The sequence below is a fragment of the Bos grunniens genome, chromosome 8 (assembly GCF_055505025.1).
Source record: "Bos grunniens cultivar Pamir isolate PY7600 chromosome 8, Bosgru_T2T1.0, whole genome shotgun sequence".
Lineage (NCBI taxonomy): Eukaryota > Metazoa > Chordata > Mammalia > Artiodactyla > Bovidae > Bos > Bos grunniens.
In genome coordinates, this window is record NC_141172.1 from 74,203,114 (window position 1) to 74,215,900 (window position 12,787).

At 49.0% G+C, this 12,787-nt stretch overlaps 1 protein-coding gene across 4 annotated transcripts in view; it reads left to right on the forward strand.

Moving 5' to 3' along the window:
- PTK2B (protein tyrosine kinase 2 beta) overlaps positions 1–12,787 on the forward strand; it is a 141,879-nt gene that overhangs the window by 126,752 nt on the left and 2,340 nt on the right. For 3 of the 4 annotated variants that reach the window (XM_086416535.1, XM_086416536.1, XM_086416537.1), the window contains exons 23-30: positions 22–87; positions 2,272–2,397; positions 7,402–7,548; positions 8,100–8,135; positions 8,500–8,524; positions 10,698–10,744; positions 11,403–11,540; positions 11,967–12,047. In XM_086416535.1, the coding sequence (XP_086272661.1) occupies positions 22–87; positions 2,272–2,397; positions 7,402–7,548; positions 8,100–8,135; positions 8,500–8,524; positions 10,698–10,744; positions 11,403–11,540; positions 11,967–12,047 (666 nt within the window). The remainder of the gene's footprint in view (positions 1–21; positions 88–2,271; positions 2,398–7,401; positions 7,549–8,099; positions 8,136–8,499; positions 8,525–10,697; positions 10,745–11,402; positions 11,541–11,966; positions 12,048–12,787) is intronic. The other variant, XM_086416538.1, reaches the window with a different exon arrangement.

Consider the following 12,787-nt stretch of genomic DNA (forward strand, 5'->3'; position numbering starts at 1 on the left):
ATCTCCATATTCTCTCTGCAGCCCAGCCGACCCAAGTACAGACCCCCTCCACAAACCAACCTTCTGGCACCCAAGCTGCAATTCCAGGTAAACACGTAATTGGAGGGCTGGGGAAGTGCAGGCCTCATCTCTGTCCTTTCTGAACTTCCATCCTCGTGCCTTAGCAGAGCAGCAGTCCTATCTGCTCAGGCAATGGAGACAGTTCTTCCTGAGTACCCAGAAAAGAACTCGAACTCAAAGTGCCCAGAGATCAAAGAATCTAATTGAACCTCTACCAGGTTGTCCTCAGTTAAGACGACTTCAACCCACATCTGTCTGTCCACAGTATTGGCTGCTGCGTGCGCCTGCCTGCAGCTAATTCTGTATTCCTGGTCTCCGCAACCCTGAGCAGAGCCTCTGAAAAGGAATCCAGGCAGCTGGGGACCGGTGATGTTCCCCAGAGAATGGAGTTGCTCACTGGGGCTCCTTGCAGGGGCCCTGCTGAGAACCTCGGTAGCTGGTGGAGAGAAAGCAAGGTTCCCCCTGTGCTTCCCCGCCCCCACTTCCATGGTTACCAACCACAGGACCTGCCCAAGCTGTTGGTCCCTCTCGGGATGTCTCTGTCCTGTGTCTCTCTGTTGCGTCTAAGTCAGAAGGAGCCAGGGGCCCTCTCTCTTTTCTTCCTTTCTATCCCTTAGCTCAGAGTCCCTCCTTAAAAAACGGAAACAGTGTCTTTTATTTGGTGCTCCTTCATTTGGTGTTCTGTGGTCAAGGAAATGCTCCTGAGCCAAAACAAGCCTGCTACTGCTAAGTCACTTCAGTTGTGTCCGACTCTGTGCGACCCCATAGACGGCAGCCCACCAGGCCTCACCGTCCCTGGGATTCTCCAGGCAAGAACACTGGAGTGGGTTGCCATTTCCTCCTCCAATGCATGAAAGTGAAAAGTGAAAGTGAAGTTGCCCAGTCGTGTCCGACTCCCAGCGACCCCATGGACTGCAGCCCACCAGGCTCCTCCATCCATGGGATTTTCCAGGCAAGAACACTGGAGTGGGTTGCCATTGCCTTCTGCAAAACAAGCCTAACCAGGAACAAACAGACAAACCCTCTTCATATGAAAAAAAGAAAAAGAAAACAAACCTCAAGGCAGAAGACAGGAACGATATCCCTAGAAAGCAACATACCCCTTTGTGATGTTTAAAATAGTGGGGTTTTTTTTTTTTTAAGATTTTTTTTTTATGTGAACCATTTTAAAAGTTTTTGTCAAATTTGTTACAATATTGCTTCTATTTTTTATGTTTTGGTTTTTGGGCCATGAGGCATGTAGGATCTTAGCTCCCTGACAGGGATTGAGCCCAAACCCCCTGTGTTGGAAGGTGAAGTCTTAACCATGGGACTGCCTGTGAAGTCCCAAAATAGTGGGTTTTAAAAATGTGTATGTGTATATATATATAGACTTCCATGTGGGCTCAGTGGTAAAGAATCTGCCTGCAATTCAGGAGATGTGTGTTTGATTCCTGGATCAGGAAGATACCGGGAGGAGGAAATAGCAACCCACTCCAGTATTCTTGCCTGGGAAATCCCAGGGATAGAGGAGCCTGGTGGGCTACAGTCCATGGGAGTTACAAAAGAGTCAGACATGACTTAGCAACTAAACCACAACAACATATATATACATGCATATGTTGTTTGTTTTAGTTGCTCAGTCATGTCCAACTTTTTTGCATCCTGATGGACTGTAGCCCGCTGGGCTCCTCTGTCCTTGGGATTTCCCAGGCAAGAATACTGCAGTGAGTTATCATTTCCTTCTCCAAGGGATCTTCCCAACCCCGGGATCAAACCCATGTCTCCTGCATTGTAGGGAAATTCTTTACCACTGAGCCATCAGGGAAGCCCATACACACATATACTTGTGGGTTAACAGTATCTGTTCATTTCTAACAACAATGATGACTTTTCCCTGAAGAGTCCTGAAGGAGGAGATGTAGTCAGTAGGTCAGTGCCACACGTGGACCCATGGTATGCACAGCATCACGGGAACGGTTGTTAGATGAAAGAACAGCCATCACGTCTGTGCTGACTTCTAGCCAAGAGCTGTGTATGTCGCTCCGCCACGTCTCCCAAACAGTACCAGTGAAATGCCCACACTTTGTTCTTTATAAGCTCCTGGAGCGCAAGTCCCTTTTCTCCCATGGAGCTCTTGTATCGTTTCTCTGTGCTCGTGTTCGTAGCAGCTAACTGTCCACCTTGTTGCCTTGTCCCCGTGCCTGGTGCTCCTCTGCTTCTCCTGAATAGGTCCCTGAGGGTCTGTGTGCCAGCTCACCCACGCTCACCAGCCCTATGGAGTATCCATCTCCCGTAAACTCGCTGCACACCCCACCTCTCCACCGGCACAATGTCTTCAAGCGCCACAGCATGCGGGTAAGACAACTCTGCATGCTGGGTCCTGGCCAGGACAAGGAAGCTGCTGGAGGGAGGTGCCTGGGATACTGGGAACCCTGCATCCTCAGGCTCAGGAGATGCCCTCCCTGCACCAGTCAGCCACAGAGGGGCTCTGTGCCTCCTGCACCTCTACAAGCAGCAGAGTTTGAGGGCCAAGCCAGGCACTGCCCTTGAGACTCCAGCTGGACCCAGACCTGCCCCATCCCTACTCTGATGCTGTGGCAAAGATGTAAAACCACCCCCTTCCCTCAGCCCTGGTGATAGTGTGAAAGCTCATGAGCAGAGGGCAAGGAAGCCTGATGGTGCCAGAAAGTAAAAGATCCTAGAGGTCTTGCTCCGCTCTGCCCTTCCTCCTGCCTGATTGTTGTGACTGTTCAGTTTCTCCTCAGTCAAAGAAAAGTCTGCCTTGTGGTTGCCAGTCCTGCTGCTTTGCAAAAGTTGCTGCTATATGAGAACAAACTTGGGGACTAGCATAGGGCTAAGCCACACCCTCCCCAGTCACCTCTTTGTTGTCAACTACCAATGAAGCCTTGAGTATTTCATTGTCGGTCACTCAGTCACTCACTCATGTCTAACTCTTTGCAACCACGTGGACTGTAGCCCTCCAGGCTCCTCTGTCCATGGGATTCTCCAGGCAAGAATACTGGAGTGACTTTCCATTTCCTCCTCTAGAGGATCTTCCTGACCCAGGGATTGAACCTGAGTCTCCTGCATTGACAGGTGGATTTTTACCACTGCACACCTGGGAACTAGCTTCTAATTGTCAGATCTCCTTTAAAAAAAAAAAAAAGTGCACCTTTGCTTGTCCACTCGTTACTTGTCACCATCCATCTTCTCCTCCTTCAAAACAAATGGGCCCCATGGTCAGTTGCCATGAGCATTTGATATATTTTACTGAACTGAGTCTTGATATGTGATATAACAGACTAAACCCCTTATTACTTTAGCTCTAACTCTGTAACCATGCATCATATTTCAGACTCGGGTATATAGGACTCTAAAAATTGCGGGAGACTACATTTCTATTACAATAGATTTACAAAAATGTAGGAAAGTATGTTGAGATATCCTTGCTGTTTTTCTTAATTTAGTAAAACTTTGAAATGATTAAGATAACTTAGAATTCAAGGCAGTGAGAGCTTAGTGGAATAAGTTTTCCCTTAACCTAGCTCATTTTTCTTTTTTACATTAGTTTTACCCAGACACGACTGAGCGACTGAACTGAACTGAACTGAACCAATTTATGTCTTAGCATATACTCAACAATAATAAAACTGCATCTGTAAGCATGCACTATCTTTTAGGCAGTGCTCAACTTCTCTCTCCTACCCTTAACTCTTTATTCATAATTAATTGGGTTTTAGTGAGTTTGGCTTTAAAATGTGCCCTTTCAGAAAGAAGGTGTTTTGCACATTTGAGGGTCGGCACTGCCTTTGTCTAACCCCTGATTCACCATAAGGACTTTGTTCCCTTCCATAAAGACAAACTGTGCAGCAGGAAAAATGGCCTTTTGTGTCAGGGGTTTAGATGTACTTGCCATAGGAAAGCCTACCTAAAAGAACATAATAAGCATTTCTTAAAATAAGCAAAAAAGAAAAAAGTTAAAAATATAAACTCCATTTTATGGTATGCATCAGAAACACCAAGAAAGCCTCTTCCGGGTAGAATGCTGAAAAGGTATAATAGACTCCCTGCAAAGCATTTGAAAGCATTTAACAAAAATCAGAGATGGTTTTTCCACAAAAACAACTTTTCTAGTGACTAACTCTACTGCCTGACTCATCTGAGAATCTGTGGGATTCGATTCCAGAGTCAGGATGGCAGCAGCCTCCCTCTTGAAGCCCTCACAATTGAGGTTTAAAATAACAGTTCAGTAAACAGCACCTTTTTTTTAAGGGACACTTTGCCAGGTGCTGTCCTAGGTGCTGAAGGGAGAATTGCCTTCAGTGACCTTAACATCGGAGGAAGGAACAGGGCAGATGGTTGCCTGTAATGTAAATCAGAGAGCTGTGAGTAGCACACAGAGGTACAGCCAAAGTGCAGCAGAAGTTCAGAGAGTAAAACAACTCTTTCCAGCTTCTTTTTTTTTTTTTTTTTTTGCAGTTGGGCCTCAATGGATGGGAAAAATTAGAAGGATCCCAGGGGATGAGGAAGGCAGAAGCATGAGTTGGGGCCCAGATTGAATGATGGGAAAACTTAGGATGAGTGCAGGAGCTGTTTAGTTACAATAGAAATAGGCCTGGCAGGATGAAGAGTCAATTCCTGGAAGGGGTCACAGCTTATCAGAGTCTTTTTAAAACACCCCAAGGGTCTAATTCCTCTTAAAAATGACCAGCAGTGTAAGCATCCATTGCCTGATAAAAATTCTTGAAGTATATTTTGGACAGTAGGCCCTAAAGAGATCCAGTTTTTTTTTTTTTTAATCTCATTTGCTTCTTGAGTTTTATTAGAAAATTGGAAGACATAGGAATACATCCACCAATATATGTTAAAATATTTGGTCAGATGGTGATCAAGCCTGGGGCATACTAGACATTCGAGTGGTAGGAATCTTCTTTGGCAATTTCAAAACTACAAAGTGTTCTCCTGAGTCTGGAAACTCTTCCTGTCAGTATCTACTCTAGTCTTCCTCAGTCCATACATTTTCCTTACCTGGAGATTCCTAATGCCATATTCAGAACGTTTGACACTGAGTTCCTATTTGTCATGATTCGTCAATAGCCTGATATAGACACACCATTGTGTTTGCACGTGCTGGCATTTAACTGAGGATATTTACAGCCTTAAAATCCTTTCATTTGGGGGGCATAAGCCTTTATGAAGTAAATCTTATGTATTTTATCAATCCTATGATGATAAAATAGTCTTGTTCTGAGATTTGCTTTTATTTGTTAATTGGGATAGGTATAGTTGCTTTACAATGTTGTACAATGAAGTGAATCGGCTACAGTATACATATATCCCCTCCTTCTTGGACCTCCCCACCCCATCCTACCCTGCAGGCCATCACAGAGCACTGAACCAAGCTCCCTGTGCTGTGCAGCAGCTTCTCACTAGTTATCTGGTTTTCACATGGCAGTGCACATCCGTCAGTCCCAATCTCCCAACTCATCCCACCCTCCTCCCGCACACCATGTCCACAGGTTAGTTTAAAATAAGGTCTAACTCAGTAAGTCAACTCTCGGTGGACATTTGGTAATGTGTGGAGTCATTTTTGTTACAACAAGGGAGGTGCTGTAAGCGTCTAGTGAGTGGGGTTGCTGTAAGCATCCTACAGGTTACAGGAAATCTTTCCCCAGTAAGGAATCATCTGGCCCCAGTGTTAACAGTGCTAAGGCTGAGAAACCCCAGTCTGCAATTGGTTCCATAGCCTCATGAAAACAGGAAGGACACTGTGTATTTAACCATCACTGCCTTCCCAGCCCAGCATGGCCCAACCCTGTCCCTGCCACATAATAGTTGCTCAATAAACAGTCGTTGACTAGCGTAATGAACAAGGACTATTTCAGCAAGACATCTTATGAGGAGAAGTATTGTTAGAAATTGAGAGCAGTTATTGTAGCCGACAGCCTAGGAAAAACACACCACTGTCACTATTTTCAAACTGTGCTGCTTAGAGACTTTAGTGGGGATAATCTTTTTTAGAGGCTTGGCAGAGATTATGGCTTGTTAAAGTAGACTGAGGATCATTTTTAGCATTTTATGTAAGTGACTTGTATGTAAACGGGCCACTTCAAAGAAAGGGATCTGAGCAGCCTGCGGACCTCAACGTCATAGAAAGGTCACCTACCCCCAGCAAAGGTCACCCCAGGCTTTACACAATCAAAAGAATGCTGGTAACACTCGTATGTCCAGGAGACCCAGGTAATCTTGTGCAGCAGAAAAAAGCAAGCCAGTTTAAAGGGACTGAGCAGATATTTATATAAATGAAACCCTGGGGAAGATTGAGGGAAGAGAAATAATAGGAAAGGGAAACATGCAAGGAGAAATAACAGGGAGAACTATGAATAGGTCCAAAGCCCCACAAATGAGTTGAAATGGGGTTAGATTAATAAAACTCAGGAGAGGAACCACTTATTGCATATCCATAGATCCTTATTTCTTTAAATTTTGTGCTTCACTTTATCTCTTAGCTCATGCATCTCTTTTAACCTTTGGTGCCTTTGGTGACATAACCCAGGTTAGTTTCTTAATCAAGAGAATGATGCAGAAAGATTCTTTACCTTCTGAGCCACAGAAAGTGAAAGTGAAAGTTAAGTCACTCAGTCATGTCGGACTCTTTGTGACCCCATGGACTGTAGCCTACCAGGTTCCTCCATCCATGGAATTTTCCAGGCAAGAGTACTGGAATGGGTTGCCATTTCCTCTTCCAGAAGATCATCCCAACCCAGGGATCGAACCCAGGTCCCCCGCACTGCAGGCAGACACTTTACTGTCTGAGCCATCCATAACTAGGATGGGGAAGCCCAAATAACAAGTATCTTTTGATAAAAAGGCACGATCAGATGGGTGCACACTCGTGCTCCTTCTCTCAGGCTCCACCCTTCAGTGGACAGCTTTGGGGGACCACACACCACTGCTCCTTGAAGCTTCCAGATCTGCCATCTCGGTTTTAGCTAAGCACTCAAGGCCTCCCAGAGGGCTGGCTTTGCATTCCTAAGTGTAAATTCAGTGACTGCAGCCATGACACATAGCAACTGAGAAAATAATATTAGGACAGTCACTTGAAAATAAAATGGTACTAACGGATCACATGACGATTTGAAACCAGTACCTGTTAAACTCTATGCCCTGCGATTCAGCATTTCACAGACACACTGCATGTGACTGGGGTTGATGGAGCCAACAGTAATAACCATCTGCATATGGCTGCAGATCTGAGGCCAGTGAGGCCAAGGCGTGTGGCTCCCACAAGGCTCTCCAGAGGACTGTCCTCCCTGGGTCCGGAGACTGGGCTGACTGTGTCCTCTGCTGTGCTCCCAGGAGGAGGACTTCGTCCGGCCCAGCAGCCGGGAGGAGGCCCAGCAGCTGTGGGAGGCCGAGAGGCTCAAGATGCGTCAACTCCTGGACAAGCAGCAGAAGCAGATGGTGGAAGATTACCAGTGGCTGAGGCAGGAGGAGAAAGCCCTGGTGAGGAGAAAGCCCAGCAAGGGGAGGGAGAGGACATGCCCCGACACCACTGCTGGACACCTTCTTTTTTAAATAATTTTACTTATTTTTTTTATTTTTGGCTGTGCTGGGTCTTCGTTTCTGCACACAGGCCTTTCTCTAGTTGTGGCAAGCTACTCTACATTTGTGATGCCCAGTCTTTTCATGGCAGTGGCTTCTCTTGTTGCAGAGCGCAAGCTTTTGGGAGCTTGGGCTTCAGTAGTTGCGGCTCACAGGCTCTAGAGCACAACCTCAGTAGTTGTGGTGCATGGGCTTAGTTGCTCCGCAGCATGTGGAATCCTCCAAGACCAGGGATCAAACCGGTGTCTCCTGCATTGGCAGGTGGACTCTACTGCTGAGCCAGCCGGGAAGCCCCTGAACGCATTCTGATAACCGTGCTCCCCTGGGAGAGATCCATGCCATCTTGTCCCCTTTCGGCTCCCCACCTGGCTGGAGTGAACTGCTCTCCAGGCATCCTTGGAGTTTTTGGTTATAGAATCCTAAGTCCTCTGATTTATTTTCCCCCTCTGCAGGACCCCATGGTTTACATGAACGACAAGTCCCCGTTGGTGAGTCACCAGGAGAGCACTCTACCTGGAGGGAGGGCTTGTAGGGTAGTTAGTGGGACCTCCGACTCCACACCTGCCCACCTTGCCCTCTCTGCCTCTCACCACGAGAGCACCTTTTTCCATTTCACTCTGATCTTGGAGTCTCCTTGCTGAGCTCACACTTGATCTGTACTCTTAGCGCCACCCCGCTCTGGCACAAGCCGCCCCCTCCCCAAGTCACTTCCAGTCAGGGAGTCCCCAGGTCCCCCTGCCTCTATGACCTCCAAACCTCTCAGACACTCAAGGGGGACGGAAACAAGCTAACGGGGGACGTGGATGGCCCCCAGAGCTGCACCAGTGACCTCTTCTCTTTCCTTCCTTCCAGACCCCAGAGAAGGAGGCCGGCTACAGTAAGTGTGAGCTCCCTTCCTCTTGGCGGGAATGTCCCCGGGCGTGGCATCTTGTGTGCAGCCGCCTTCCCTGCCCCTTGCAGAGAGCAAACGGAGTGTATCTGCCATAGAAAGAAACATCTGTCCTGAGTTCAGAGTGTGCAGAGAGGCCCAGTTTGGGAGTCAATATACACCACCTCCTATCCTCCACCTCCAACCCGTGCTCCGACTGCTGCCTCCCACCCCTCTCGCGTCATGGCTCCTGTTCCCGCCTCTCTGCTGCTGCATTTATGTGGAGGACTTGGTGATCCTTCCTGTCTCCCACCCACTCTATCGGAAGCTCTAAAGTAGCGCCATGGCATCTCTCCCAAGTGACTCTTCTCTTCCCTTGGCCCCAGGAAGGGAAGAAAGAAAGAGGGCGGGGCCAGCTGAACGGAAGCAAGAAGAGGGCGGGGCCAACTGACTTTCCCACCCACCCCTGCCCCTCCCCAGGGTCTTTCCAGGAGCCTCCCTGAAAGGCAGGGAGGGAGTGTTACCTGGCAGGATCTTTGGCCTTTCCCAATTAACAGAAACTGACTAGAGGCCTGACAGGAAATTTAAGCAAAGTTTATTGGGGCTCCTGCACTGCAGGCTGCAGGAGGAAGTGAAAACAGGCTCCCTTGCTTGCTCCCAGAGGCAGGGGCGAGTTCATTCCTTATATGGGATGTGGATAGGAGTGGCTTAGGTGGTTTGCCCACCCCTCTGTGATGGTGCGTGCAGTGGGGCATGCAGGAGTACCCTGCTTTTGCTCCCAACACCCAGTTTTTTGCTCCTGGCTCTTCAGAAATGGTTCTTGGGTTTTATTTTGGGTTTCTTTTTTGTCTTTTTTGTATCTTTTGGTCCAGAATTTGCCCCAACTGCGGCATGCACACAGCTATTTTTAGTCCCATATCATTTCTTTGTATTGTCCTGGTGCAAACTTTGCTGCAAAGGTTCCCAGATCCCAGTCCTGCAGTGAGCCAGGCTCTTCATCACCATCCTAGGGGAATGAGGCTGATGATGATGGTGATGGTGACCATGGCAGCCACCAAAGACAATGACAAGCACTGGCCCAAGTTGCTTTAAAATGTCAGTTTAAACCCCACAGCAGTCCTTCCTATGCAATAGGTACAATGTATCATCATGCCCATTTTACAAAGGACATGAAACATACACAGGAAGGGCAAGTGACTTACCCAATGTCACACAGCTAGTGATTGCTGCAGCTGCTGCTAAGTCGCTTCAGTCGTGTGTGACTCTATGCAACTCCATAGACGGCAGCCCACCAGGCTCCCCCGTCCCTGGGATTCTCCAGGCAAGAACACTGGAGTGGGTTGCCATTTCCTTCTCCAATGCATGAAAGTGAAAAGTGAAAGTGAAGTCGCTCAGTCTTTTCCGCCTCTTAGCGACCCCATAGACTGCAGCCCACCAGGCTCCTCCGCCCATGGGATTTCCCAGGCAAGAGTACTGGAGTGGGATGCCATTGCCTTCTCCACAGCTAGTGATTAGCAGGGCCTAGATTTGAGCCCAGGCATCTGGCTCCTGCAGGGCCCTTCTAAGTGAACTCTCCTACTTGACAGATGAAACTTAAGGCCCGGGGCCTGTCAGTGAGCTGCCCTAGTCTCGCCCCACTCTGGGGGAAGAGTTGAAAGTGGAATCAGGGCTTCTGACTGTTGCTCCAAGCAGTCCCACGCGGCCTGTGTGTCTTTGTTCATCAGAGTGGCCAGAGAACAGCATGCTTCTAGCAGTTCACTTCCTTGACCCCCAGATGGACAAAGCAGACAATAGGGAAGCTTCACAAATCTACCACACCGGTGGCTGTTGCACCCACTGGGTGAGGCTCCAGGGTCACCTGCTGCCTTCAGAGCAGGTTTCTCCCTCATGACAATCAAGGTCAGCGTCTCAGGCCCTGGTATACTGGAACACCCACTGCCATCACTCCATCTCCACCGGGACTATGGCTTTTTCTGTCTTTGAAATGGACATAGTGCCTGTCCCTGCATACAGAGGATCAGGGAGACCAGAGGTGACTTTCCATTGTCCTGGGTTTCAGGTCCCATTTCCCTGAGGTCTCCTGGTAATAGTGGAGAAGGGCTGGGCTTGGTCATCAGCACCTATGAAGGGAGGGGTCAGGGTGCTGAGGACATCCCTTACTCATTGTCCCTTCCCTTTGCAGCGGAGTTCACAGCCCCCCCGCAGAAACCACCACGGCTCGGCGCACAGGTATGTGCTGGCTCTGCTGAAGCTGGTAATGGATTGGAATCAGGGCCCCACAAGACTCAAGGCCTGGACTGCAAAGACTGCAGAGGCCCACAGAAAGAATCGAGTCCTGTATCCTCATTATATAGCTGAGGCCCAGAGAAGGCAAGTGCCTTCTCAGCTAATTCAAGCCACACAGCTAATTCATTAAAAAAAAAAAAAAAAAAGCAGGGGTAAAACCAGCCCCGACCCTGACCTGGAGGAAAGCTCACCTGTCCCAAGGAGCAGGAGATGTGGACCCCCATTGGCTCCCTGAACCCTCGTGTTCTGGGGTAGCTGCTGCTTTCTTCACTCTGGAGCAGCAGTTCTCAGCCTTGGAAGCCCATGAGAATCCTCTGAGAGCTTTGACAGTGCCTGGCCCCCACGCCCAGGTGATGGTTCAGTTGCTTTGCTGTCCACCAGCACTTTTTTAAGACACCCAGGCAGACTCTCACATAAGAACCATTGCCCCAGAAGCAGAAGGGAAGGAGGCCCCCCAGGACCAGGCACTATTACTTCAGAGAAACGTCTTGGTGGCTGAGTTGGCACCACTAGTGCATGCCCAGGAAAGAACAGTGTGTCCCTCTGACTCGCCACCCTCCCCTCCGGCCACCTGCTTCTCCTCCTCCTCTCCCCGCCACAGTCCATCCAGCCCACAGCCAACCTGGATCGGACCGACGACCTGGTGTACCTCAACGTCATGGAGCTGGTGCGGGCCGTGCTGGATCTCAAGAATGAGCTCTGCCAGCTGCCTCCCGAGGGCTACGTGGTGGTGGTGAAGGTGAGAGCCAGGGAGGAGCCGTGGACTGAGGGGATGGAGGCCACTCAGCCCATCCCTGGAAGGACGTGGGAGGGGCTGAGCTTCCCAGTCTGCCCAATTAGACACCATTAGAGCAAGGTTGTCAAAGAGAAGTTAGTTCCAGGTAGCCTCGGAAGGCAGGCACCATTCCAGGAGGGCTCTTCTCAAGGGAAACGTGGCTTTCTCAAAAAGCAAAGGGTGGGACCTCCCTGGCAGTCCAGTGGTTAAGACTTCACCTTCCAGTACAGGGAATGCAGGTTCAATCCCTGGTCAGGGAGCTAAGATTCCCACATGCCTTGGGACCAAAAAAACCAAAACATAAAACAGAAGTAATGTTGTAACAAATTCAATAAAGACTTTAAAAAAAAAAGGCAAAGGGTGACAGCCACCCACCCCTCTCTCTCCCAGAATGTGGGCCTGACCCTGCGGAAGCTCATCGGCAGCGTGGATGACCTCCTGCCTTCCTTGCCGTCGTCTTCACGGACAGAGGTGAGTGTCTCGGTGTCATCCACTGTCCCTTGCCCCCTTATCCTGCTCCAGGTGTGTTTCAACAGGAGACCCAGAAGGGCCACCTGGGCAGCCCCATCTCCTCTGTGAGACTTCAGCAGGTGGCTCTGCACTGTATATCCTTGCAGGTACCACTAGGGAGCGGAGTTGGAACCCAGGGACCTCACCGGCTTTCTGGGGCAAATTTCCTAGTTTAGGTCTCAGATCGTGGCAGTGACTTCTTAATGCCTGAGGACAGGCAAAGGAGGACACACATACTCCTTTTTAGCCCCATCCTGTCCATGACTCTCTGTCTAGTCACCCTTCTTACTAAGGTCAAGGTGAGTGTGTCACAGAAATAGGAGTTAAGTTTTCTTCAATTGATCGTGTAATCTAATTTTCTTTATTTAAATGAGAAGCAACCACTGAAAACCAAAACGGGAGTGCCAGTGCTCTATCTTGAGATGGTGCCAGTGGTAGGCAGAAGAATACACCCCCATAAGATAGCTGGAAAAGACCCGGATTCTGGGAAAGATTGAAGGCAAAGGAGAAGCGGGCAGCAGAGGATGAGATGGTTAGATAGCATCAGCGACTCAATGGACATGAGTTTGAGCAAACTCTGGGAGACAGTGGAAGACAGGGGAGCCTGGCATGCTGCAGTCCATGGGGTCACAAAGAGTCAGACGTGACTTAGCAACTGAACAACAACCAGAAAAAGGATGTCTGGGTCCTCAGAGCCTGTG